A 25,817-nucleotide genomic window follows, 5' to 3' on the forward strand; every position below is an offset into this window, starting at 1 on the left:
GCGTTGAGGTCTAATAATACCAGCACCGCCGTCTGACCAGCATCCAGCACCGCTCATAGGTGCTCTACCATGGCAAGAAGGGCCGTTTCCGTGCTGTGCCCAGCACGAAAGCCGTTCTGCGTAGGGTCTAAAGCGTTGGTCCGGGCAAGATGTTCTGACAAGGCCAGATTGACATGAGCCTCCACAATCTTCGCCGGCCAGGGTAGAAGTGATATGGGGCGATAGCTTTCAGGTTTCGATGGGTCCAATGTAGGCTTCTTAATGATTGGAGAAACCACTGCCTGCTTCCATTTAGTTGGAACCACACCTGTGTCCAGTGAGAGATTAACTAGGGAACACACTGCAGAGCGCCCCAGAAAAGAAGGGGGGCTACGGACAAGCCAGATGGCCATAAGTCTATTGTAGCAGCCAGGTCCTCAATGTGCCTATAGATGCTGTAGTGTTTAGTAGCATATAGGTAGATACAGGTAGTGAAGGGAAAGCATGTCACATAACGTCTAAGGTAATTGCATTTGAAGGGCCCGTGGATGTCCTGGTTACTCCAGGTGGATCTAGGATGCTTTGAAGCATTGGATCCCGCAAGTGCTAGGTAGCTGGTTTGGGCCCACATTCACAGCTTTGATTCATGACATAGCTCAAAGAGACTGGAGATAGGGCTCTGATTGCGGGCATGTCTTCATGCTTCAGACTGTCACAAAGTGAGATCATCATTGAATGGAAAATCTTCTTGGCGGAGAATTACTCTTTGAGTGATACTTTGAGTTTACTTGCTTCTTGGGCTCTGCTTTTAAAGTTAAGGAATTCTCTTCATTTGAGGAAGCTTTTCTAAGACATGTGATTTCGTTTGAGGCATTCAAGGTGCTGAATCTAGCAGCTTAGTTTTTTTAAGTATAGTATACTGTGGTATCATCATCAGAAGAGAGCAAATGAGATCCGCAGATTACCTTGTTTTAAAGTCATATGCATGTTGAAGCTGCTGTGAACTTCGAAGGTTCTGTTGACGTTATAGGTGTCCTCGATAGCGACAACAGCATAGAATGCTTCAAACTTTAAAGCGTTCTTAATGTCAACTAGGACCTTGTCGTTGAAATTGAACATGCTTCTGATGATATCATCTAATGGGAAGGACCAGGACCGTGTCCTTGCTTCTCTCTTTCTGGTTTAGTTTCATGTTGTTATGATGAAGGATTGCATGCTATTGGGTCTGTGGAGTGTCTCCTGTATTTAGATCTGACTGCTTGGGTCTTGGTCTTGCCGCATTATCTCCTCAATATAGCATGCCTGCTGAACATTCTGTGACTGCAGGATTACTCTTCCACCGAGTAAAAACACTATCCAAAGACTGTCAGGTTCCTTTTCATATTTCTCTCTCCCTCAAAAGAAATACTTTACAAAAAGAGAAGGCATGCTGTTTGTAGCCAGACAGAAAAATTGAAATACAAAGTCACATGAAGAGCTCTGCAGGGAAAAAAGAATGACACACCCAGATGTCAAGTGTAAATAAGATCAAAACCTCTACATTTTCTTGTCAAGAAAGGTTTGATAGGCCACAGCCATGTTCTAAAAAATCCAGAAGAAAGAATCGAGGTCTCAGCTTCCACTACTCCGCTGTGGAGTTGCTGTCTACTTTAATGGTACTGTGCTCATTTTCAGTTTAGTTTCTTGCACCTCCTGGCTGGCTGTGCCATTTTCTTGCATTTCCTCTCCTTTTTGTCACTGAAAAAGAACTACAAGGGCCTGTATTTAAGTCCTTCGTTTATATTATAATTCTAATTGGTTTGTTTTAAATGAATAAATCCTATTCAGTTAATGTTGCTTGCAGATAGTGACACAATTATTTTTTCAGTTTTTCTTTTTAAAGTGCACTAGGGTACAGCACATCAGTGGAAGTAGGCCTTAGTCTTATCAGCCTTGGCAAAGGGGACTATCCATGGATCAAGGTTAATCCACGCAGACAATTCAGTCTCAGTATTTTGGTTGGGGAAGGGAGGAATTTCTGATAATTGTGGCCCCAGAGAACAGGTCACTCACAGACCTGCCCAGGGCGGTAGGCCTGCAACATAATAACTCAATCTAAAAGATTGGTGATGTACCCGTTTTAGGACTTTCAGTATGTCTTTATGTATACTGGGATGTGCATCCCAGGTCCACTTGTTTTTCCGCACTCCACCAAGAGAATAAAGAGTCGGCAAACAACACTTCAGCAACAGCTGTATTCTACAGAGCCATCGATTGCTAATGCACAGTAGGAAAGGGTTGCATTGCTGTTAAACTCTTCCTAGTAATCAGAATAGTTAATCGGTATGCTGCTCATCAAAGCCAGGGCTGGGGCAATCCCGCTTATCCTTTTTTGTATACATTGCTTATTTTCAAAGTTATTGTTTCTCTCCTGCATCTCTTTCTGCCACATTTCCTTATATCTTTCAAATATGTCTCAACTGCCATATCATTGTGGCACATACACCCTTTCCATCTTGTATATCATTAATTCATATTAAGTCTCTATTAAACTACACTTGTATCTGTTTCTTCGTATACACCTCTGTCTTTTATTCGCCCATCTCTCACCTCTCTCCCTTCCACTCATTCACGCCTCATCTTTTTTTCTTTTACAGAACTTGCTCTTTCCTTATGTATTATCTTGTATTTCCTTCCTCTGTGCTTGTTTATTTGCTGCAAACGCTGGACTGCCAACAGGAATGTTCTAGGGTAAATAGATTACATTTTTATTCTTTGTTTTACTTGGAAAGTAAATGTGGTAGTATGTCTGCTATTTATAGCTGTTTATCTGTATTACAAATCCTTTCTCCATTACATGAACACATATTGGACAGCATGCAATTAAGTCTGTGCGTCTTTCTGTGAGATTTAATAAGCTCGTGAACATGACATACTTGGTGTTATACAGATAGAATTTGACTAATTTTTAACTTTAATGATCTAGATGCTACAAATTCCAATCCTACCCTGTCAAATTATGGCAGAAGTTACGATTCTTTATCCTACTTTACTAATAGTCCTGAACATTGAATGTCCATGTTTCCAGAAAACCTTGAAATAGAAAAGTATATTTTTGGTATGCTTATTTACAATCACATTTTTAAAACAAAAAAGTGCCTATCAATCCTTCAGATTGACTCTGCATGGTGAGCTGGCTTTACACTTTCGACAGAGTAAAAAAAAATGACAGAGTAAATGTGTAGATAAGGACAGCCTTGGCAAGAGAAAGCCCCCATACTGATCCTATTATCCCCGAGGGCATAGTGGAGGACATTATTCTGCTTTGTTCAGCGAGGATCACTGAACTCTACATGGTCCTACCTATTTTAACTGGATTTTAATGAGGTATGACTTCTAATTCAATATTTTTTAGTGTTACCTTTCTCTCACAATGCTTTTACAGGGAATACAACTTCTTGAGCCTGTGTTAACTCCAACTACTCTCATGCCTGTCTTGTTTGTGAGACACCTTTATTGAGGAAATAAGAAATAAGAAAAAGACCTTGGTATATCCTGTATCTACTTCCAGGATACTAGCCAAGGGTGTCCTGTATCCCCGAAGCAATAGCATGTGAGCATTCAAAGATTGTGTGGTGATGCTCGGAAGCAGCGAGTCTGTAATATAATGATGATGGAATGTACAAAATGAAAGCTATGTAGCATACCTTGAAGACAGTGGAGCTGGAAATTAAAATAATATACTACAGGTATTACTTCATGATATCAGAGACCCCTGGTCCTAGTACCAAGGACACATAAATCTTCAGTTTCGCCAAAGGAGGTCATCAAGAAGAAGGGGAGGCCAACCGCTGTGAGCATCAACTGAGACGGTTGAGAATAGTTCCAGACAGAGACTCCATAGTTCTGATGTCACTGTTATCCAGTCAGTAGGGCCTAACAATTGCCTTTATCTAGAAGAGCAACAAACAATAGAGAAAGAGAAATTAGTGCTTTCTATTGTGAAAGCTGGATCAAAAGTTAGGATCAAAACATCCCACCCAAAGGATCCAAGCCATGACTTCTCCATTTGTTAAAAAAGTCTGCATAACACAAAAAGAAAAAGGCGATAGAACAACTACAGAGACATTTCTCAGAAAAACAAAGACAGTTATTCGTGATACTTGCCAGTACAGAAAAATAGAAAGAGTTCAGTTCCATTTTTAATTTATGAATTGGAAGCAAATGGATGAAGAAATAAAGCATCACCTTGTTGGCAGGGCAGCAGGTCTTCCCACAGTTACATCGCGGTGGCTGACTGTGCTTGATAAAGCTGGAAATGGTTCTTTCTACATCCCAGTTGTCCAAACAAGATGTTTTCTGGCATTCTTAATCAACAAGGAACGTTTTCTGTTTAAGGTACTACTGTTTGACCTAACATTAACACAGTCCCGTTTCCAAATACATGGCAGTGTTGTTTGCCTAAAGCAGAAAGAAAAAATAAATATCCAGATCAGGGCAACTTGCAGCTGATGACCAGCAAAAAGTAAAAAAATAAGTCAGGGTTTCCATACAGTAGTGGTCACCATGCAGACATTGGATCTATATATCAGTCACGGAAAATTAAAAAGTTGACTAGTGCAACAAAGTGACTGTTTGTGAACAGCATTGAACACAGGGCAGTCAGTTATGTGTCCCTTACAGGAGAGGCACTTATCCATGTCCAAATGTGCCAGCTTCTAATATAAAACTTCCCTGTTCAATAGCTCTAAAGATTGTGTGACTCTCTTAGAATTGATTGTGTCAAGAATAATCATAATTTAAAACATAAGATCACAAATGAGACCTCTACAGGAGTGCATGAAAGATCAGTGGAGTCAAATCACTGTCGATTTGAAGATAACTTCTTCCAGGGGCAGCTTCAAACCCTTTCTAGGGTGGATGAAAAAAACTACCTGTTGAAAGAGTGATTCAAGCAACTACGTCTAACTGAGAATATAGTGTCAGATGATGACCTAGAAGAGCAGCAAACTCACTTGACAGCACTTCAGATCCAAGGCAAATGATCCTATAAACGCTCATAGTAACTCATTGACATACTGCATCTGAAGGCAGTACATCTCACCCTACCTTTCCTTTACCCAGCTTTAGAGGGCACCTTGGTATGGATACAGACTAGATAGCCACAATGTACAACCTCAACGAACAGGGTGCAACATGGTAGTTGATGACCCCTTCCAAGGAAGTCCAGGTCAGAGAGAACTGGCTAATTACCAGAAACCTAACCACCACAGCGGTACACCTACCAGAAGCAACGAACAAGCAGAAGCAAAACACATAAACATACCAAAAGTAAAAAGTGAGTTATCTGCAGTTGCATTCTAGAATCCATTTTCTAACCCATGTGAGAACCTCAAATAGATAGGTTGAAACAGCAGAAATGCAGCATGGCAAAACGTAATGAATCATAATCTAGAGGGGGCTCCCAGTTGAAGGCTGCTTTCATCCCCTGGTTGAATTTATTTCTCACATATTACAAAAGTTGTCTTAAAGCTGAAGCAAGCAAGGACAGGAACCATCCTGAGTGTCCTCTCCAATGATTATTATTATTATTAGGGAGTTTTGTAAAGCGCCTGGTTTACGCCCAAGGCGTGTCCCCGCGCTGTGGTAGGTAGGGTGTCCGTGAGCAGCCAACAGTAGTTAGCGTCTAAAGAGATAGGTCTTAAGTTTTCGCCTGAACAGGGTTTCCGAAAACTCCATGCGTAGTTCCATCGGCAGATCATTCCACCGCTTAGCGGCCAGGTATCTGAATGATCTACCCCCCATTCGTGTTTTCTTTATTTTGGGGATTTTCAGAAGACCTGTGCAAGACGAGCGCAAACTCCTGGTGGGCTCATACCAGGTGACCAGACTTTGTAATGGGGCAGGGGCTTTTCCTCTCAGAATGCGGTGGCATGTGGCCAAAGCCCTGAATTCCACCCTACTCCTGACCGGAAGCCAGTGCAACTCCTGGAGCGCTGCCCTGGAGGGGGATCTTCTAGGAAGCCTCAAAACAAGGCGGGCGGTAGCATTCTGCAACACCTGGAGGCGGTTTAAAACCTTTTCCGTTGCCCCCAGATACAGCAGATTGCTATAGTCCATGCGAGATGTAACTAACGCATGCACCAGCGTCCGGCGAGCATCAATGGGTAGGAAATCCAGGATCTTCCTCATGGTTTTTAGAATGCCGAAGCATGTCCCCACCACTCGACTAACCTGGGAGTCAAAAGCAAGATCCTCATCTAGCCATACACCCAGATTCTTTGCTTCATGACATGGAGCAGGTACCTCTCCCAGGCAGGGTGGCCACCATGCCGACGACCAGACAGGTGGACCCCCCCCCACCACGAGCACCTCGGTCTTGCTGCCATTAAGTTTTAGGCAGTGTGCGGACATCCAGGCTGCCAGTTCTTGCATGCAGGCTCTGAACTTGTCCGCCATTAGACCAGGTGCGCGTGAGAGGGATACCACCAGCTGAGTGTCGTCAGCATAGGACACAAGACGTAGTCCGTGGCCTTCAACAATGGTCGCCAGCGGGGAGACATAAAGATTGAACAGGGTGGGGCTCAGGGACGAGCCTTGCGGCACTCCCTGGCCCAACCCAATCTCCCTAGAGTAACACTCTCCCTGACGAACTTGGAAACACCTGCCCGTCAAGAAGGACCGGATCCATCCAAGCGCAGCTCCTACCACCCCTCCATCATTCAGACACTGTAGCAAGGTGGAGTGAGCTACAGTGTCGAATGCTGCGCTTAGGTCCAAGAGGATCAGGGCCATGGTTTGGCCCTCATCCACTCCCTGTCGCAGAGCTTCCACTGCCATGAGCAATGCTGACTCCGTCGAATGGCAAGGACGGAAGCCAAATTGAGAGTCATGGAGTAGAGAAGCTTCTTCGACAAAACCCATTAGCTGGAGGTTCACGGTTTTTTCGGCAATCTTCGCCATATATGGCAGGAGGGAGATGGGGCGAAGATTGTCTAGCCTATCATAGCTAACATTGGGCTTTTTTTGAAGGGGGAGAACCACCGCTCGTTTCCAAGCATCCGGGACAGTATGAGTCTCGAATGAGAGATCCAGAAGACGACGGATATGAGGCTCCAAGACATGCAAACTGCCCAACAGGCGTCCAGGAGTGGTGGGATCACGAGGGGAGCCTGATTTAATTGACCCACAAATCTGAACGAGTTTTTCAGTGGGTGGGGTTACGAATGTTGCTAGCATCCGTCGTTCATCACATGCCTTAGATACCTCTACCACCTCGGGGTCCATGTCAACCCTACTGGGGAAGGTTGAGTATATAGTAGCGACTTTGTTGGAAAAAAATTCCGCTACTCGGTTGCAATGGTCAACTGTACAGAGCTCCTCTGGGACTGCTGCAGGCTTTCCCACTGAGAGGGATTTGTATATTGAAAACAATTCTTTCGAGGAATTTTCGGCTTCCCCAATCCTAGTACCATAGTAGATTTTTTTGGCCTTTTTGATTAGTCCATGGTAATATCGCCTGCTAGAAACATAGTCCAATCTAGCTTGTGTGGCGAAGTCAATTCTCCAGCGCCTTTCTGCCCGTTTACACTTGGATTTGGCCATACGGACTTCTTCACTAAACCAAGGTGCATTTTTCAGTGCGCGTCCCCCTGTTTTAATCTGGGCAAGCGGGGCTACGTGGTCTAGGGCGACTAAAATGCGTTGGTCCAAACTATCGTTAACAGTTTCCACATCAGTTCCCCTTAGTTCATCCCCCACCATAAGAGCTTCATTAAACCTGGCGAGTGAAAAATTGGCCCATCTCCGTCCAGGACGATGGAGTGCCACTTTTTCTAATACTTTAGCTCCCGGAATGGAGATCGAAAAGGGCGTCAGGAAGTGATCCGACCAAGGGATGGGTACGGGGGCTAGAGCTTCCACTTGCCCCCAGTTGGCAAAAATAGGGTCCAGCAGGTGGCCCCGTTGATGGGTAGGGGATTCACCTACCAGCTCGAGCTGAAGGGCCCTCAGCTCCCTGCGAAGGTCCCCTGCTCCCCTATCAGTGGGGTCATCCAAGTGTATATTGAGGTCACCCAGCACCAGGAACTTATCTGTGCGTAGGGCTACCTCTGTGGCACTTTCAATCAGACTTTCTGTAAATCTGGTTGAGGGGCCCGGTGGCCTATATATCAGGAGGCCCTTAACAGTGTACCTCCCGTTGACTTGGATGGAAAACGCGCCCGCCTCACTATCTGTAATCTCAACCTGCTCCAGAAGACAACATAAGCCCTCTCTCACAACAATGGCTATTCCTCCACCTCTACCTTTGGGTCTATCTAGCCGTACTAGGGTATAACCCTCCGGGATGGCTTCCAGGACCTCTGGGGCAGAGTCGCAGTCCAGCCATGTCTCAGTGAGAAAGAGTAGGTCCCATTGTTGTTCTCTAAGAAGATCAAAGATATCCAGGCGATGCTTGCGCAGCGACCGAACATTCAACAAGCCACAGACCAATTTACGATGTTCTCTGATAGTGTGTATTGACAGGTCGAACTTGAACTGGCAGTGGCTGCACCCTGTGGAATCTTCCACGCTCATGCCATGAGAACACAGGTTACTGGCACACATCTTGCGATAGGATAGCAAGTCCGCTCTGCTCCACTGTATGTGTCCTGTAGGATGAGCAGGGGGCATGGCCCTGGGCCGAGGTCGGCCGCGGACGGGCGCAGACGGGCTTGACTTGAGCGCGACTTCGGCGCGCCTACGGCGCGCCCGCTGCGCTCGTCCGCTGCGCTGCCGAAAGTGCATCCGCTTTATAGGCCCCCCAGCGAGTGCCTCAGGAGCACTAGACCGCTGACCGGTCTCCCCGCTCACCGGAAGTGAGTAGCCGTCTCGACCTTCCCCGCCCTCCGCACAATCGGTGCTAATCACCGTGTCGGACCGAGGCGGGAAGGAGGGGAGAGATCAGCCCAGACGTCGGTGTCAGCAGGTAAGCCAGCAAGCTATCGTGGCAGAAGTTAAAATTTAAAACTGGGAAGCCTTAATCGCTATCCCATCAAGCATGTGCAATTTGCTGTTTCCATAAGTACAAAAGCGCGTTTAAAAGCTGCCTCAGCGCCGAGTACAGTGGCTACAATGATCTGTTGTATTATCGCAACAACCACCCAGCTGACTGAGTATCATGTACTGTGCTGTCCGGAACACAAGCCAAAATTATGCACCACAATTTATATTCATTAACCTCATGGGCCTACCTCTAGAACTCATGCACTAAGGACATGTGAACATAACATCAATCCGCATGAAAAACTGGAAAAATTCACTGCACTACGATGTGTCAGAAAGAAACAGTATTGCTCTAGAGACGGAATTACTGTAGCTTTCACATTTGACTAGCCTAGGATTTCGATTTAACTAGATAAACATCCATCTATGCCTAGCACCATTCTTTGCCATCTATACTTCTAGACAGCATTCTCAGTACCCAACACATTTGCACATTATGGCTAATACAGCTAAGTCTTTCATTTTAACAAACTGTAAAATGGTTTCTGTAAAGGTGGTGGCTTTAAGTATACTTTTTTCTGTAAAGTTATCTCAGACTATCATCTTTATCAAACTTTATCCCACCTCAAAGCTGACCTTTATTTTGACTCTCTAGTGCAAAGGACCCTTCACACCTTGAATACAAACAGGACACTAGCACATTGCATTTAGACAAAAGAGATGATGAATTCCAATCAACTGGTTGTTAATTAGGGGCCCATCCTCCTCAAGAAAGCCACATCTATACAATCCATAGTGTGATAACAGCATCCTCCCTTGGAATGCACTGCAATAGGCTGTGGCTCTGTTCAGAAACATTCCGAATTTAGAGTTCTCCAGAGATATTCCTCAGATAAGTCCATACTACTACAAGTCATTAATACCTAGAGACCAAAGGGGCCAAGGGCCTCTGGGAAATGTGTTTGGGTGGAAGGCTTTTTTCTTCAGCTGTTCAGTTTATTTCAGCTCTCAGGCTCCTTTAATTTCCCATCGGAGTATTGGAAGTGAGTTTGCTATACTTGTTAATGTTCATTAATATTAGAGAAGATGCAGGGCTGGAGATTGTACAGTTACTTAATTGTAATCCTATTTATTGATCATGGGATACTTCACTGAATTAATGATCAGCCTGCTCGTCACCTCAGGGAGGACGACAGAAAGGCTTTATGAGATGTGGGTTGCAGGGGTGTAACATAGGCCCCCGCAGCCCCTGCAGTGCGTGTGGGACCCCAAGCTCCAGGGGGCCCCTTCAGCACCGCACTCTGGCCAGATAGCTCCTGATGTAATCTGGAGGGGTCCCCTCCACGTACCTTTAAGGGGGCCCCCTCAATTTTCGTTACGCCTCTGGTTGGTTGTTGGCTGAGGTGGGTGTGAGCCCTTCTCAAGCAACAGACACAATCCTTGTCAAGGTGAACCAAAAAAGTCACTAAATTAACCTGTGCTTAACCCTCTAGGCAGCTTGGCACAAAAGCAGTCAGGCTAACTCAGAATCAATGTGTAAAAGTATTTATGCAGCACTTAAACAGTGATGAAGTGAAGACACAGCACAAGAAAAATCCCACACTAATTTGGAAGAATAGAGTAAAATGTAATAAATTACTTGATACCAAAATGACAAATAGTCCAATCAGTAGAACTAGAAATATGCAATTTCAAAGATGTATGTAGGCATAGTGCCTAAAAGCACAACGTGAAACTCACGGTCATCTGGTCATGCCAGATACAGGGACCAGGTAAGTTCTGGTGAAAATGTTAGCTTCTTAAAGTCAGCTACAAAGAGTCCAGTTCACATGGAGGAGGCTGCAAGGAGCTGGGAGAGTGTTACAGATGGGCATTCACTGTAGCGTGAAGATCCTGTCGGGGATCACGATGGTTGATGTTGCAGCACGAAGTGCAGGTCTCGCATTGCCAATCGTCAGTGGCAGTCACTGTAGGGGGAAGAGTCGGGTTCACCCGGGCTTTGTGTTGGAAGGCAGCAAGACTTTGGCTCAAATTGGTCTGCTCATGGTTGCGAAGAGCGGAAAACCTCAGGATTTCTCCTTTTGTTTCCAGGAGAAGCTCAACTGATGCCAAACCAAGGGCTGAGAACCTGGGAGACACCTCTCAGGGTTCAGGAACTCACTCCAGCAGAGGCCATCAGGGCTCAGACAAGTCCAGTTGCAAGTCCACACAGGTCCAGTGCAGCAGGTCAACTGGGCAGTTTCAAGGAGGCCACTGGAGCTTTTTATATCCCTGTAGCTCTCAACAGGAGGTCAGTCAGCTGACCGTTTTAGTCACTTCGCCTAGCCTGGGATGAAAGGTGCAGGTCCAGTCTTCCTTCTCAGACAGCAGGGCAGACTTCCAGCAGCAGGGCAGTCTCTGGCGACAGGGCAGGCAGTCCTTCTGTGGTATCATCAGGTCCAGGACTATACTGACGAGTTGGTCTAAAGGTCCTAATTTTATACCTGGTGTTAGCTTTAAAGTGGATGCAACTTTAAGAGTATTCTCCCCAAAGATGGTGTTGGAATTTCCTTCCTCCTTGCCCAGATCCCAGTATGTCTGGGGGCAGAAAAGGCTTGTGTGAAATTATTTGCATGTGACCAGTAGCAGCTTTTGTGAAGAGCTCCATCACTCCCATTGTATCAGGATGGCCTATCCAGCCAGCACCCAATCTCTTTTTTGAGTGACTGTCTGTGAGGAATAAACACAGTCCTACTGCCACCTACAGCTAGTCATGTGACACAGGAACAACAGGCACCAAATGGTTAGGACAAGAAAATGCTAATTTCTAAAAGTGGAAATGTCACAATAATGACTAAAATTCTGAAGTTACAATTAAAGAGGGTTTACAATTGCAATTCCTTATACATTATATTTCTACCTACTCCCAAACAAAAGGTGTCACTTATTAAATGAAATAAGACAATCCAATGTTATCCTATAAGAAAGGTAGGTTTCACAGTAGTGAACAATTCATTTGTGAGTCTTTCACCACCAGGACATATATAACTTAAAAGTACATGTCCAACATTTTAAATACACTGCACCCTGCCCTATTGGCCATTTAGGGCCTAACCTAAAGGTGACTGATATATTGTAAAATAGAAGGTTTAGCCCTGGGCAAAGGTTTATTTTGCAGAGTCAAAATGGCAATTTAAAACTGCACACAGGCCCAAATGGCAGGCCTGAGACATGTTTAAAAAGATAACTTAAGTGGTGGCATAATAAATGCTGCAGGTTCACTAGCAGCATTTCATTTACTGGCTCTGGGCACATGTTGTACCACTTTGCTAAGGGCGTATAAATGTGCCAATTGGGTATCGGCCAGCTTACCAGGTTTAAAGGAGGGCCCACAAACACTTTCCACTAGTTAGCAATAGTAAAGTGCACAGAGTTCTAAAGGCCTTTAAAACTTTAAAAACGCGCTAAGAAAACAGGAAGGGTGAAGGCAAAATCTTTGGGGGTGACCTTGCAGAGAGGGCCAAGTCCAACAGGATTTCAATGCTCATCCGTCTGAAATGATCTTAGCCTACTGCCCTAGCCATAATAAACCTTCACTCAACATACTGCACCCTGTAAGACAGCTGGGTCACCTGTTGGACGTAGGGCACAATGCAGTTTTATTTTCTTTCATTAAGGTGTGTTCCCTATTGCCCATAACGTTTTATATTTCATTGTTAACCCTTTAAGTGCAGTGGACAAACCATGTTCGTCCACCACCAATTTCATTTACAGTGCAGTGGATGTGAACAGTATTCCCACACAATGCAAAGCAAAATTAGCACGATTTTGTCTCATTAAAATAATTTCAGAAAGAGAGGAAAGGGCTTTCTGTGCACCCTGAAATCATTATTTTTTTTACACTGTGATGATCAGCTTTACATTTCATCGATGCATGTCTGTCCTTCAAACACCAATCAGTGCAGGAGAAATACCCTTGAAAGTGGTGAATGTTCTCTCCCTAGTGCATACCTGCTTTGGGATCTGAGAGTGAAATTCCATGCAGGGATCCACAGGCTGGGCACTAGGGATTCATTGGGGGGAGAGCAGGTGCACAACCTTGACAATGGGCCCCCAAAGAATATAACAGTCTTTCTATGCCCTACGGGCACAATTGAGGGTGCTATTCCCAATTTTATTCCCCACCTCCTCCCTGTGCGCAAAAAGTCCACAGGATGCCAGGGATTTTATTTCTACAAATAAAGGAGGAGTGGATGTGGCCCACCCAGGCATCACGCCATGCCTCCATCCTATAACAGGCCTATCAACCGTTCTGCTCCCCACCTTCCGGGTACCTTTGGGGGGATTTACCCCAGTCGTCACCAAGGACCATTTTTTTTTTGTAAATTTTTTTGTATTGTAGAAAAATCCTTACATACATGGACCAACATTTTTGTACAATCTTTCACCGTAATACTGAATACAAAGATTATACTGCATAATTTGTGGGAGTAGCAAAAATCTGCTAGCGGCTACACCTCAGCTCAGTTTATTTTAAACATGGAAGAAGGAAAAGAAAACAAAGAGAAAACAAATGGAAAGGGAAAGAGAAAAAAAAGAAAATGAAACCCGCCCGACACAGCTCATTCAGGCAGAAATCGCCAAATCTCAGAAAAAGTTTTCATAGACCCACGTTCTTGCAGCATATAAACTCTCAAATTGCGTCAATAGATCCCCATTTTTTTAGGTTTAGGTAGATCTGGCAATCAGCAGGGCGACAACAACATATTACTGTTGCCATAGGGTGCTATGGTTAAGTTGTGGAGTCATTCCAAATTAGGCTCCATAAAAATGTGGTTATACAATTAACTGGAGCTTATGACAAATAAATACAAATATTTGATCCCAAAAAGTGTAAAGACGCAGACATGAAAAGCATATAAGCAACCAGTCACCTTTAGCGTTTCCACATATGAAACATGCTGTTGAAAGTGCGAGATACATCTTATGCATACGATATGAGGTGTAATATAACACCCACTTACTAAAATGGGACATCTTCTCTAGTTGGCAGCACACATAGCTTTATGGGTAATTATTTATACAATGCCGCCCAAAAACGCCAATCAGTTTTACAATTTGTGGTATCTGCAATGGTATCCAGAAAAGAGAGTATCACTTTATCTTCTAGTTTCTGATGCAATAGTCAACACCAATTGGCTATACCTTTGAGACAGGTTACAAAATAGACTTTACTAATGCTCTGTGCTAGTTCACTAGATACCTATCCGCTCTCTTGAAGAACATTTCTAATATGTAAATACGTAAACACCAAGGGTTCGATGTAGGAGCCTTAATACCGGTCGGAAACGGCCATTTGGTATGTAGGTGCCCGTTTCCAAGGGCATATGTAGGTAACTGCACATTTACCGAATCGGTAAAATTACCTAATCGGTAAAATACCGATTCGGTAATTCTACCGATTCGGTAAATTCCTAATGTAGGTGGGACCCTTCTGAGTCCCACAGGTGTTACCGAATCGTTATTTTACCATGAAGTACAACTTCATGGTAAAATACCGATTCCGGTGTGCATGCACATGTGTGCATGCACACCTATGCCATGTGGCAGGCAGACCTGCCCCTAGGGCATGTATGCCTGCCACATGGCACCCAAGCCGGTATTGGGGGTGCTAGGGGGTGTCAAAGTGACACCCCCTGCACCCTTGCAGAAATCGGTAATTACCGAATCGGTAAATACCGATTCGGTATTGCCCTTTGATTCCTATGGGCTTCAAGGCCCATAGGAATCAATGGGGGATACCGATTCGGTATTTACAGAATCGGTAAATACCGAATCTTACAGATTCGGTATTTACCGATTCTGAAATACCCACATCTCCCCCCCTCCAATTTACCACTTCTCAAATACCGAATCGGTATGATTCGGTATTTAAGAAGTGGTAAATTAGAGTTTACCTACATCGGGCCCCAAGGGCCCAATGTAGGTGCCCTAATACCGGTCGGAAACGGCCGAATTCGGCCGTTTCCGACCGGTATTAAGGTTTTCTGATGTAGGGCATGCATTTACAGAATCGGTATTTTACAGATTCTGTATTTACCGATCCGGTAAAATCACCGAATCTGTAAATACAGACTCGGTAAAATACCGATTCTGTAAATGCAGATGTAGCTGGTACATGTTGGAGTGCCACAGGGCTTTAAGAATCGGTATTTTACCACCCAATCCAATTGGGATGATAAAATACCGAATACAGGTGTGGATGCACATCTGTGCATGCACACCTGTGCAATGTGACACACAGACATGCCCTTAGGGCATGTCTGTGTGCCACATGGCACACAAGTCCGGAATTGGGGTGCAAGAGGGTGTCAAAGTGACACCCCCTGCACCCTTTCAAAAATCGGTATTTACCGAATCGGTAATGACCATTGATTCCTATGGGGTGCAATGCCCATAGGAATCAATGGGCTTTACCGATTCGGTATTTACAGAATCGGTAAATACCGAATCTTAACGATTCGGTATTTACCGAATCTGAAATACCTACATTTCCCTCCTTCTAATTTACCACTTCTTAAATACCGAATCGGTATGATTCGGTATTTTAGAAGTGGTAATTTAGAATTACCTACATCGGGCCCCAAATTAGGAGCGATTTAGAGGTGATTATTAACTAACTGTTGCCATGATATTACAGAGCTGGCTGAAAGTAAAGTCTTAGGCCCTCATTTATGAAAAGTGACGCATTGCTGCGTGAAAACAGCGATGCGTCACTTCTCATTGCGCCCTCCTTGCAACACCAATGATGCGTCATATTTACAGTATGACGCATCATTGCGCAAGGAGTTACAGATACGTCAGTATTTCTGACGTATCTGTATGGCGCAAAAGTAATGCATTGCTGGAGTGTGTCACAAAAATGACGCAACTCCAGCAATGTGTCCTTTCACATGGGGCAAGCCCGTGTGAAAGGGCCTGCGTCAGTCTTACTCCAGCTGTGAGGCAGGCGTAAGAAATTGACGCATTTGTGTCCTAGAAGTGGTGCACTAAAATCTTATAGATTTTACTGCGTCACTTCTAGGACCTTTTCATGCGTCAGAACGCCCCCCTGCATACATTATACCTGGCGCAGGTATAATGTAGCTCAGGGGTTTACAAAGTGACGCATCTCCCTAGATGCGTCACTTTGTAAATATGGTGCAACAAGGCACATTTTTTACACTGCTGGTGCGTCACAAAAAGTGACGCACGGGCGGCGTAAAAGTGACGCACAGCCTCATAAATGAGGCCCTTAATGCTTAGGGCATCTTGCCCTTACCCAATCGGATATAGCAGATGCCTTTAGCTGTAGACCTAATGCATGGAAATCGCTAAAGCGTAGGGATAGATGAAGCTGAGAAATATGAAACTGCTGCCACTCTTTCTCATGTCTGTTACCAGAACGTGGGGCATCTTATGCCTAGTTCATTATGGTAGTCAAGGTATTTTTAAAAATGTGGAGAGCTTAACATCTGCCTCTCTTAACATCATGTCTAGATACAATTGGTTTAAATGGACTTTGTTAATTGCAGCTCGAGCTACCCAATCTATCAGAGCAGCCTGGTAATACATTTCAATTCTGAGAAGTGCCAACCCTCCCTCTTCTGCATCGAGCTGTAGTGTAAGGATAATTGTTGTTAGAAACAAAACGGAGTGGCGGCAATGTGGAGATATATGTTGCAGAAGCTAGGATCTGCCAACAAGTGGGATACCGTTTTTATCTGGAGACTCTGCACAGATTAAAGAACAGAAAGATGAGAAAATGCATGATTTTGGCCAATGTTTGAGTCTATGCAGGGCAGTGAAGAGAAGTAAATTTAGTGGGTTCAAGGCATGTCAGACCACTTAGGTGTCTAGTTTTTTTTCAGAAATGCCTGGGTTTAGTAAGCTTCCCTGGGTGGTGGTGGAGCTGGGCCCAAATTCCGCATCTACTCCCATCACCAAAATGGGTCAATTTTCAAGAATGAAACTTGATGTGTCCACTTTCTGTTTTGGGGCCTTTACTTTCACAGGTGCTAGGCGAGTCCTCACAAAGTATGGTACCAGTTTTATCGGAAGAAGAGTGGAAGCACAGAATAGTAGAACATTTGTCATTATCAATGAAATTTCTCCACTTTTGGTTTTCAACTGTAAGTCCATATGCAAGAAAGAACACATTTTCGAAATTCCCTCTGAATCACATGATAGTGTGGGTTGTATTAGATTGTACTGTATGAATTGATGCATGGTTGGTACCGTTTGAAATATAATTAAAACCTACGGATGAGTTGTGGGCTCTGGGTATCTCATGTTTTGGATTACTCACAAACACTATTTGTTCCTGTAACCAGATAGGTCTGGCATATGTAATGTAGTATTCCTTTTGCAAACTGGCCATTGGAGCAAAAAATTAGTGATGAGAATTTTTATCTATTGCTATTTATTTGTATAGTTTTTTATTTCAATGATTAGTTGCTTTGGGAAAACTGTGAATGATCCACACAAATGACCCCTTGATGAATTCGGAATGTTTGGTACATTTCAGAAATGTATAAGCTTCTTTGTTCATCAATGGATTTCACACTTGCTTCCATCACAAACTGCAAACAGGCCTAAACCACCAAAAATAAGGAAAATCGACTACCATCTACAAGAATGTAAAAACTGTGGTAAAAATTATTATTGTACTACTCTATCTGTACTCCATAGATGGCAAGATGATGATCTTAGTACAAAAAACCTTTGGTTGAGGTTATTTTCAGGAAACAAATACACTCTCAGTGGTGGCTGGCACAGGTAAGAGTGCTGGGCAGTGGGGCCGGGCTGGATGGGGCGCGGTGGGATAGTTGACAGATGACGGGATCAGTAAAATTAAATAAAAGAATAAATAAAACCACTTATCATGCACTCGCTGCATATTTGTATTAATTTACCTATCCCGTCATCTGTCGACTTCCCCGACCCCGCCACGCCCCCACCCCACCACCCCATCTTACCTGTTCCGGCGCCACTGTGCGCTTTGTCGTACAACACTTTTTAACCAGAAAATCCCAAATGTTTTGCTACTTTTTGGCTATTTTGTAAATTCCCTCCAGGGGCATCTACAAACCCTGAGTACACTTACAATTCATAATATTTGGGAAAAAAAGATGCACCTTTGGTCTAAAAAAAAGTTATTAAGGCCTTAGTACAAAGTGCCTCAAACATTGAAAAAGGAGTGCACAAAACCTTAGATGCAAATGTTAAAAAGGTGCCTGTGGAAAGTGTAAAACGCTGACTCTGCATTGTCAGTGCCACAGCTTAATAACTTCTTTTAAAAAAGATAGTAGATACACATATAAAAGCAGAGATCCTATCTCTTTACAGATATATCAAGTATTCATAAATTGGTAAAGAATTCCCTTGATGTAGAGATAGTCTTGCATGTAAATTAATTTTCCTTCCTTCTTCAGAGGCCTGCACTAATAGAATGTCTGGCCCTACCCTTGGCTGATAGGGAAGTGAATTCTAATAAGCAGGTGTCCATGGAATCTGTGATCCTATACTGGGGCATGTTAACTAAAGATAAGAATAAAAATCTGCTGGGGACGTGCAGTGTTGCATTCCACACTTGCACCTGTTGAGTAATGCTGTACATACTAATGATGTGCAGCTCATGGAATGGCTGATACCCCATCAACACAGTCTAAGGCAAGAGTGAATATTAATAAGTCAGCAGTCATGAACTGCCTGAAAATATACTGTGACATACTGGATCAAGCTCTTGAGTGTGGTTTTTGTCAAGTCTGTTCCTATATCTTGGAGACCATCAAATTACTGATTTTACACTGTGATGAGCTGGCTAATGCTTCTCATTCCAAAGAGACAGAACCCATGAAATGTCTGTTCCCAAAATGGAATCTTTATGAGCTTGGGCACATGCAATATAAGCTCTAACCATCCCTGAGGGATGAGGCTCTGAATTTGTAGGGTTTTACGCGTCAAGAAGGCAATGATCCTTTTACTCCTTCTAGCTAAAGCTGTAAATATTCTTAATCTGTAACTCAGAGAACTTCAGACCTTCTGGTTAACATTATGAATATTAAACAGCTGAGGTCTAATAAATGTTTGTTTCTCTGTTCACACATTGTGGTTAAGACTGTGACTACTTATGAGCTGGACTCCAAAGAATGTCTTATATTCCATTCACACATTCTAGCTATAGCTGTTACTATTATTAGGCTGAGCCTGGCAGAGAATACAGTCTTAGACTAACAAATATGTAGCAAAACCAGGCATAGTAATCTAGCCAAACTCCATTTAATTCTCTAATCACACCTACTCTCTGAGCTGTGACTATTAGTCATCTCTGGCTCATAAAGAGTCAGTTATTCCACTAATACCTTGATGTACAATTATAAGTTGTATCCACCCAAGGCCCACTGGCATATGTAGGCTAAGGCAGTGAGCATTAATGAGATCATCTTCAGGTGAATCCCAACCAATACCAGAAAGACCGTCATTTAGGGCCTCGTCAAGAGCCGCCTCGACTACTGCAACACGCTCTATGCCGGGATCTCTACCCAGCTCATCAAAAGACTCCAGACCATACAGAATGCTTCAGCCAGACTCATTCTGGACCTCTCCAAATGAACCACATCGCCCCCCCACCTGAGAGATCTCTACTGACTCCCCATCCAGAAGAGATGATAGCTCAGGATCCTCACGCATGCCTACAGAGTTCTCCATGTCCTAGGACATGCCTACATCAACCAACGACTGAACTTCCACCAACCCTCTAGACACCTGTGCTCCTCTTCACTCATAAAGAAACAACACGATTCTCATGGACCTGCTAAAAATCCTCTATTCATTAACTAGAATCAGCTATATATATATATCTCATGGATTCAAACTATCACATAGTCCAATGGAACACCACAGATGTGAACCCAAAAATCTATTGTAATATACACAAGGATAAGGAGTTTTACTCAGTATGAAAAAAGGGCATATTTATTCAAATATTTTAATTCAATAAAATACAGTTTAAAAACATGACATTTATGCAATATATAAAATAAAATGTTTCAAAATTTAATAAAAACAATCAAGGAGAGACAGACAAAAAGTGAGCAATTCACATCCTCAATTTAAAACGCCAAAGGGAATCCATATAGTAATAAACATCAGTCTAATTATTCCTGATAATCTTGGACATTAAGAGGTTCCTTGGATGTAACATATTACACAAAAAGAGCGTTGACGCGTTTCGGGGGTATGGACTTATTGGTGTACCACCTTCATCAGGACTTGAACAATATTTGTCTCTCAAACAGATGATATAATATTCATAAGCCTAATTAAAAACATAAATACACAAAATCACGATACATAATACATCAATCATTAATCACTTTTTTTCCCTATGGGAATTAAAAACAACTCCTATTGTGAAAGAACATATTCTCTTAACAAATCAAATATTACCAAGGGAAGCATACAAGCTAATGTAGGATGCACAAGAAATTGTTTGCAATATCTAATAAAAGAAAAATGTGGAAGACGACCAATTGGACCAAGATACAACCATTGGGATTATACTCACTCATTCATAAGAATGATTTATCACTGTGTTTATGCAATTGTTTCAGGGGTTCTCCAACCAAACAAAAAACATCACCTTCATTCCATTATACACATCATTCAGCGCTATAGTTACTATAATAAGCACTGATGTCAACCCATGATGAATTAGGGTTAAATTGGTCTAATTATTCACACAATGTTATTCAATCTTCTCTATAGCTCAGTTTGCCATTCTGTGAGTATAATGCCCACCTCGTAAGTACGTCACTAAAGATGCATGATTCCTTCGAAGCAATTATGCAGTCATATTGGATCTTTGTAAACCTGAAATGCATAAACCATGACTAAATAAACCAGGTAATGCTGCACCCTTTACAACTCATATGGAGTCGGTCCTCTTTTTATTTATACCTACCACTAATGGCGAATAACATCTCAATGAGTGGGGATCAACGGACCCTTTGTAACGGACTTAATCTTTCCCCGTGTATACTCTGTTCAGAGCTATACTTTTTCACTACTGATGAAAACCTAATAGAGGTAAAGCAAAAAAGAAAAATCGCTTATAGCCACTATCAGACAAATAAAGGATAATGGAGAGACTTGATCTCAATCTTCCTATAATTTAAGACCCCCTGATTAAACAAAGCCTCACCTCAAAAAAGTTCACATCAATGAATCCCTGTGAAAGAGGTATGGTCGAAGTAGGGTCAACACCTGATAAGGTATTCATTTGTATAACCAACCATACTCCCAAACCTAGATTAACAAAGGAATTGAATTATATAGGACACCCAAAGCCAAATATAATGTTATAATCTAGGTCTATATGTTTATCTATATCCTATAGGGAAAAAAAAAAGTTACGTAAAATTTCCAAGATATTGGATTATTATTGTCGTCATATTAAAAATAGAACTACCTATTTATACAAAGCTTGAAGAGCTCCCCCAATTCACTCTATATTTAGGGGCATCTCTCTGTAAATATCAGGTTAAAAAAAGAGAGCTTCCAGTGCACACCGTAGTCCCAAGTGTATCACGATGTTTCTATGTCAATAGGGGCCTCTCTGTTCAAATGATATATATGCCCGACATGTATCTCACTCGTATGGTAACCGAGTGATGAAACTTCACTAGCTACTGTCTCTATAGCTCGCATTCATCTCTTCTATACCCAACCATATTTCGATCCACCCTCTAAGCCGGCATTTCTACCCAACTCATCAAAAGACTCCAGACCATATAGAATGCTTCAGCCAGACTCATTCTGGACCTCCCCAAATGAATCGCATCGCCCCCCCCCCCCCCTCCTGAGAGACCTCAACTGACTCCCAATCCAGAAGAGATGACAGTTCAGGATCCTCACGCACGCCTACAGAGCCCTCCATGACCTAGGACCTGCCTACATCAACCATCGACTGAACTTCCACCATCCCTCTAGACACTTGTGCTCCTCTTCATTGCAGCCGCAGCAGTGGCCGCTCCTTGTTCAATGTCGCTGCCAAGACCTGGAACAACCTTCCCCTCCAGCTTCGTACAGCCTATTTGCTGCCAGACTTCAGAAAGAGTCTCAAGACCTCAGTCTTCAACAGAGACACAGTGCCCAGATACCATTAGGATTGAGAATGTGGCGCTTTATTATTGCTGTTTGATTGATTGATTGATTGAAGTCTTTGTATGGTCTGACTCTCCAGGATTACTTGTTGGCAAAAAAACTATTCTGATTTTTGGGGCCTACGGAATATCTGATCATTCACTGAAGTTGGTCGGCTATAGTAGGGATAAGCATGAGCTGTGACTCACTTAATAAATGAATCACTCATAACAGCTGGCTGGCTGCTACTGACCTGAATCTTATGGAATGTCTCATCCTTCAGTTATATATGCTGGCAAAACCCGTGAGTAAATATGAGCCAGTACCAAATAAATGCTGGCCCTGTACTCACACTTAAAGGACAAAACTAAAAGATGTTGCTCTGTCAACACTCAGAGATATAAGATAAGTGCATAGTATTTAGCCTCTGGTTCGGTTTGAGGTGTATTATCAGAAAGATATCTTAATATTTAGTTTTGAGTTTTTAGTGTTTATATTCCTCGAAGAAAACAAAGGTTCCCCACTTTGGAGGGTGAGATCGAGGTTGAAAGGAGTGAAATGCCTCACAACATAAGGAGTGATGTGAACTGGGAGGGAAAGTTCAGTAAAGGCCTATGAACTCTGGGCAGGCCAGTGTCAGATGGAAAGGAGACAGGAGGGTGAACTCACATGAGAGGGTGATATTCAGGTGGTAGTGATTGTGAAATGCCTTGTGTTTCTACAAAGAAGAGATCCATAGATGAGTAACCCTCACAAGAAGAGTGATAACTTGAGTGGCAGGAGAAAAATCTGAAAAAGAAGGTGAAAAGAAAAGCCTGGCCTCTGCAACTAAGGGTTTCCTCCACATGTTTTCATTATCAATCCTGTATTTTCTAGCTTTCTGTCTTGCATAATTTGTGAGGGTCCACTATTCTGCATGTGATCTAGTTTTGGTGATTGCTAACGTTTGTTGTCTTTGGCCATTCCAGGACCAGTAAGGGGCGTGACATCAAGACCATCAAGTCTTTGCGTGTTTTGCGGGTACTGCGTCCATTGAAAACCATCAAGAGGCTTCCCAAGCTCAAGGTAATCCTCTACCCTCTGAGTCTGTGCTCCTGTATGTGGGTGACTTGGTAGGCTACAGCAGGATTCATGCGGTTGCTCTGTAGATGCGGCACCATTGGAGGAAAGTACATTTGCCAAGTTATGTAGTGTCCTAGGTTGCAAACGTAGCAAATTGATGCAGCAATGGTAGATATTTAGACAGAACTGTGTATACCTTTCAGTGTATTGTGTATACAGGGTACTAGTTTATAAGTGGCTTGCCCTTTAGGGTTTGACTCTTTATAAAGAATACAGTGCTTGATTATTAGAAACCTTTTTTTGTTCCTAGCATTGACGTGCCACGTGTCACTTTCTAATGGTTCTAAAGGTTACCTATCAGTAATGGTCTATTTTTTCCAATAGTAACTTTTGCTAAGTACATGAATGTCACATTTCTCAAAGTTCACTAAGTTTCCTGGTTTAATTTTTTCACCCATGCTATGTTTTCCTAGCCATTCTGAAATACATTTCACTGCATTACGAAATTATTTTGACGGAATCCAACTCTGCCAAGATGGAAAATATATGCAGACTTTGTGCTGCAAATTTTCCTTTTGCTGAGTTTTTCTCTACACAGTGGCAAATGGATGCAGACATTATTTTTTTTCCGCATACTTACCCTTTCTGACATGGATGGTAGCACAACCCAAGATTTTCACGTAAATGTGGCAAAACCTAAAATGTGTCAAATGCACAACTTTGCAACCTTTGTGAAGTTGCAAAGTTTTATGTAGAGTTTCACACAGATTGAAAAATATACCACTAAACACCACTATCTACAAATTTCTTTTAGTCTCTGATATATGTTCTGCAGTATTCCGATGTTACGTCTTTTCGATTTGTGAGCATTGAATGTAACCTTTGCAGTAGCGGCTGCTATGAGGCTGTAGTGGTGGGCGGGAGGGGGTGAGGTGTTTAAAAACAAAAACAATAAAATCCACTTACCTGCCAGAAGATGTCTATCCGAGGTCCAACACTGGAAACAGGTAAAACACAGGCTTCCAGACTCCCCTAAGCTGATAATGACGCTGCTGTCACCAGCATGACAGCAACATCGTGATTGGTCTGAGCATCATAGTTCGGCACTCAGACAGGGACTGGGAGCCTTTGCATGTTATTCACCCCCATTATGTGCAATACAGCCGGGTGGAGAACATGCTAAGTGTGCATGACTGTTTGGCCAGCCCTAGACATCCATACCAAACTGTCATGTGCACTTAGAAAGTGCCCACCACTCCACCCCATGCTTTGTTGGCAGCCCAGCCCCACCCCGCACCACAGGCACCTACAAAGGGCTAGTGACATGGTGTTATTATCAATGTATTTTTCCTGTGGGATGATGCTCTTCCGCCTTAGCGGAGGAGTCGCCGCTGATTGGGGGATGTAATTTAGCAGAGTAGGAGCCATGCGGTAAATCAGCGGGGCTGCTGCTCTACCAAACCTACAATTCCCCTACCTCATTTTGCGGAAGACAATGCTGCAGCAGCCCCAAAATAACTATGCCGGAGTACCCTAGGCGAATGAGCTGAGGGACGTTTTTGTTTCTATCTTGCCACATTTTCTGTCCGTTCAACCGTTCATAGACAGAGGTCAAATGTCAGACTGGTCTTCTGACAAATTGCTGCTTATACTTTAACAAGGAGATTGGTGTTTACTTTTATTTCTCTGATTGCAAAGTGTCAATATATTGTAAAATGAACTATATATTAATGTTGCTGGTGTGTGTCAGGAAAAGTAGTTCAATGGCATTTTATTCGAACACAAAAAAATGTAATTTCTACACGTTAACGTTTGTGCACTACTTAGTTTTATCAGTAAATCTGCACGTCTATGAAAAGTCATTCAGTGGATAATTTGCTTTCTGGAAATGACAGCATGCTACCACACCATGCTTTAGTAATATATGTATGCCAGTGTGCTCCAAAATGCAACACCAGCTACATATAAACCCTCACAGCACTCTTGAAGAATGGGCAGGGTTCATTTGCGCTTCTTGTTCTTAGTATGATGCTTGGATTTTTCAGAATCCAGAGTTCAATGATGTAACATCAGATCTGCCGACTCACATGGTATTACCATGTGTCACATGATGTGGTCTCCTTTCACACGGCCACCAGCTGAGGAGCCGAAATCACACAGTGACAGGGAAGACGAGCTGGAAAACAATGAACAAAGTGGCTTTCCAGCTCATCTTTGGAGGCTGTAAGCAGACAATAGCCATTCAGGAATGTGAAAACACCCAAGGACATCAGTGACAGCCTCAGTGTCCCTTTGTTTGTTTTTTTCTGCGGGGGGGGGTGGGGGGCAGCAGAGCATGGGGGAAATTTGTGGAGGGCAGAGTGCCTTTTAGGTAGCTATCGGCCAGGCCCTGCCCCATCTAGTCCCCACTCCCTCCTCACACAGTGACATTTATTTGAAGGTTTACAGGTCTGTAACATTGATAACTGCACCACCCATTCTGAAAATTGTTCCTGCACCACTGCTCAACGAACTGTGTCATCAGAAATTTCTGACATGGTGGCTCCTCTGAGCTGGCAAGTTATAGTGAAAGATGACCCAGTCATGTTTAGTGTTGGCATTCTGACATAATTGTTTCCTGCCATGCAGTCTCCAATGCAAAAGGGAAT

The 25,817-nt window shown here is 43.2% G+C and overlaps 1 protein-coding gene across 2 annotated transcripts in view; it reads left to right on the plus strand.

The window, feature by feature from the left end:
- The window catches only part of CACNA1E (calcium voltage-gated channel subunit alpha1 E), a 1,936,751-nt gene that overhangs the window by 1,680,057 nt on the left and 230,877 nt on the right, over nt 1-25,817 (plus strand). For both annotated transcript variants that reach the window (XM_086955515.1, XM_086955507.1), the window contains exon 27: nt 23,076-23,172. In XM_086955515.1, coding sequence (XP_086811641.1) covers nt 23,076-23,172 — 97 coding nt within the window. The remainder of the gene's footprint in view (nt 1-23,075; nt 23,173-25,817) is intronic.

This window comes from Lissotriton vulgaris, chromosome 1_1 (assembly GCF_964263255.1).
Source record: "Lissotriton vulgaris chromosome 1_1, aLisVul1.2, whole genome shotgun sequence".
NCBI lineage: Eukaryota > Metazoa > Chordata > Amphibia > Caudata > Salamandridae > Lissotriton > Lissotriton vulgaris.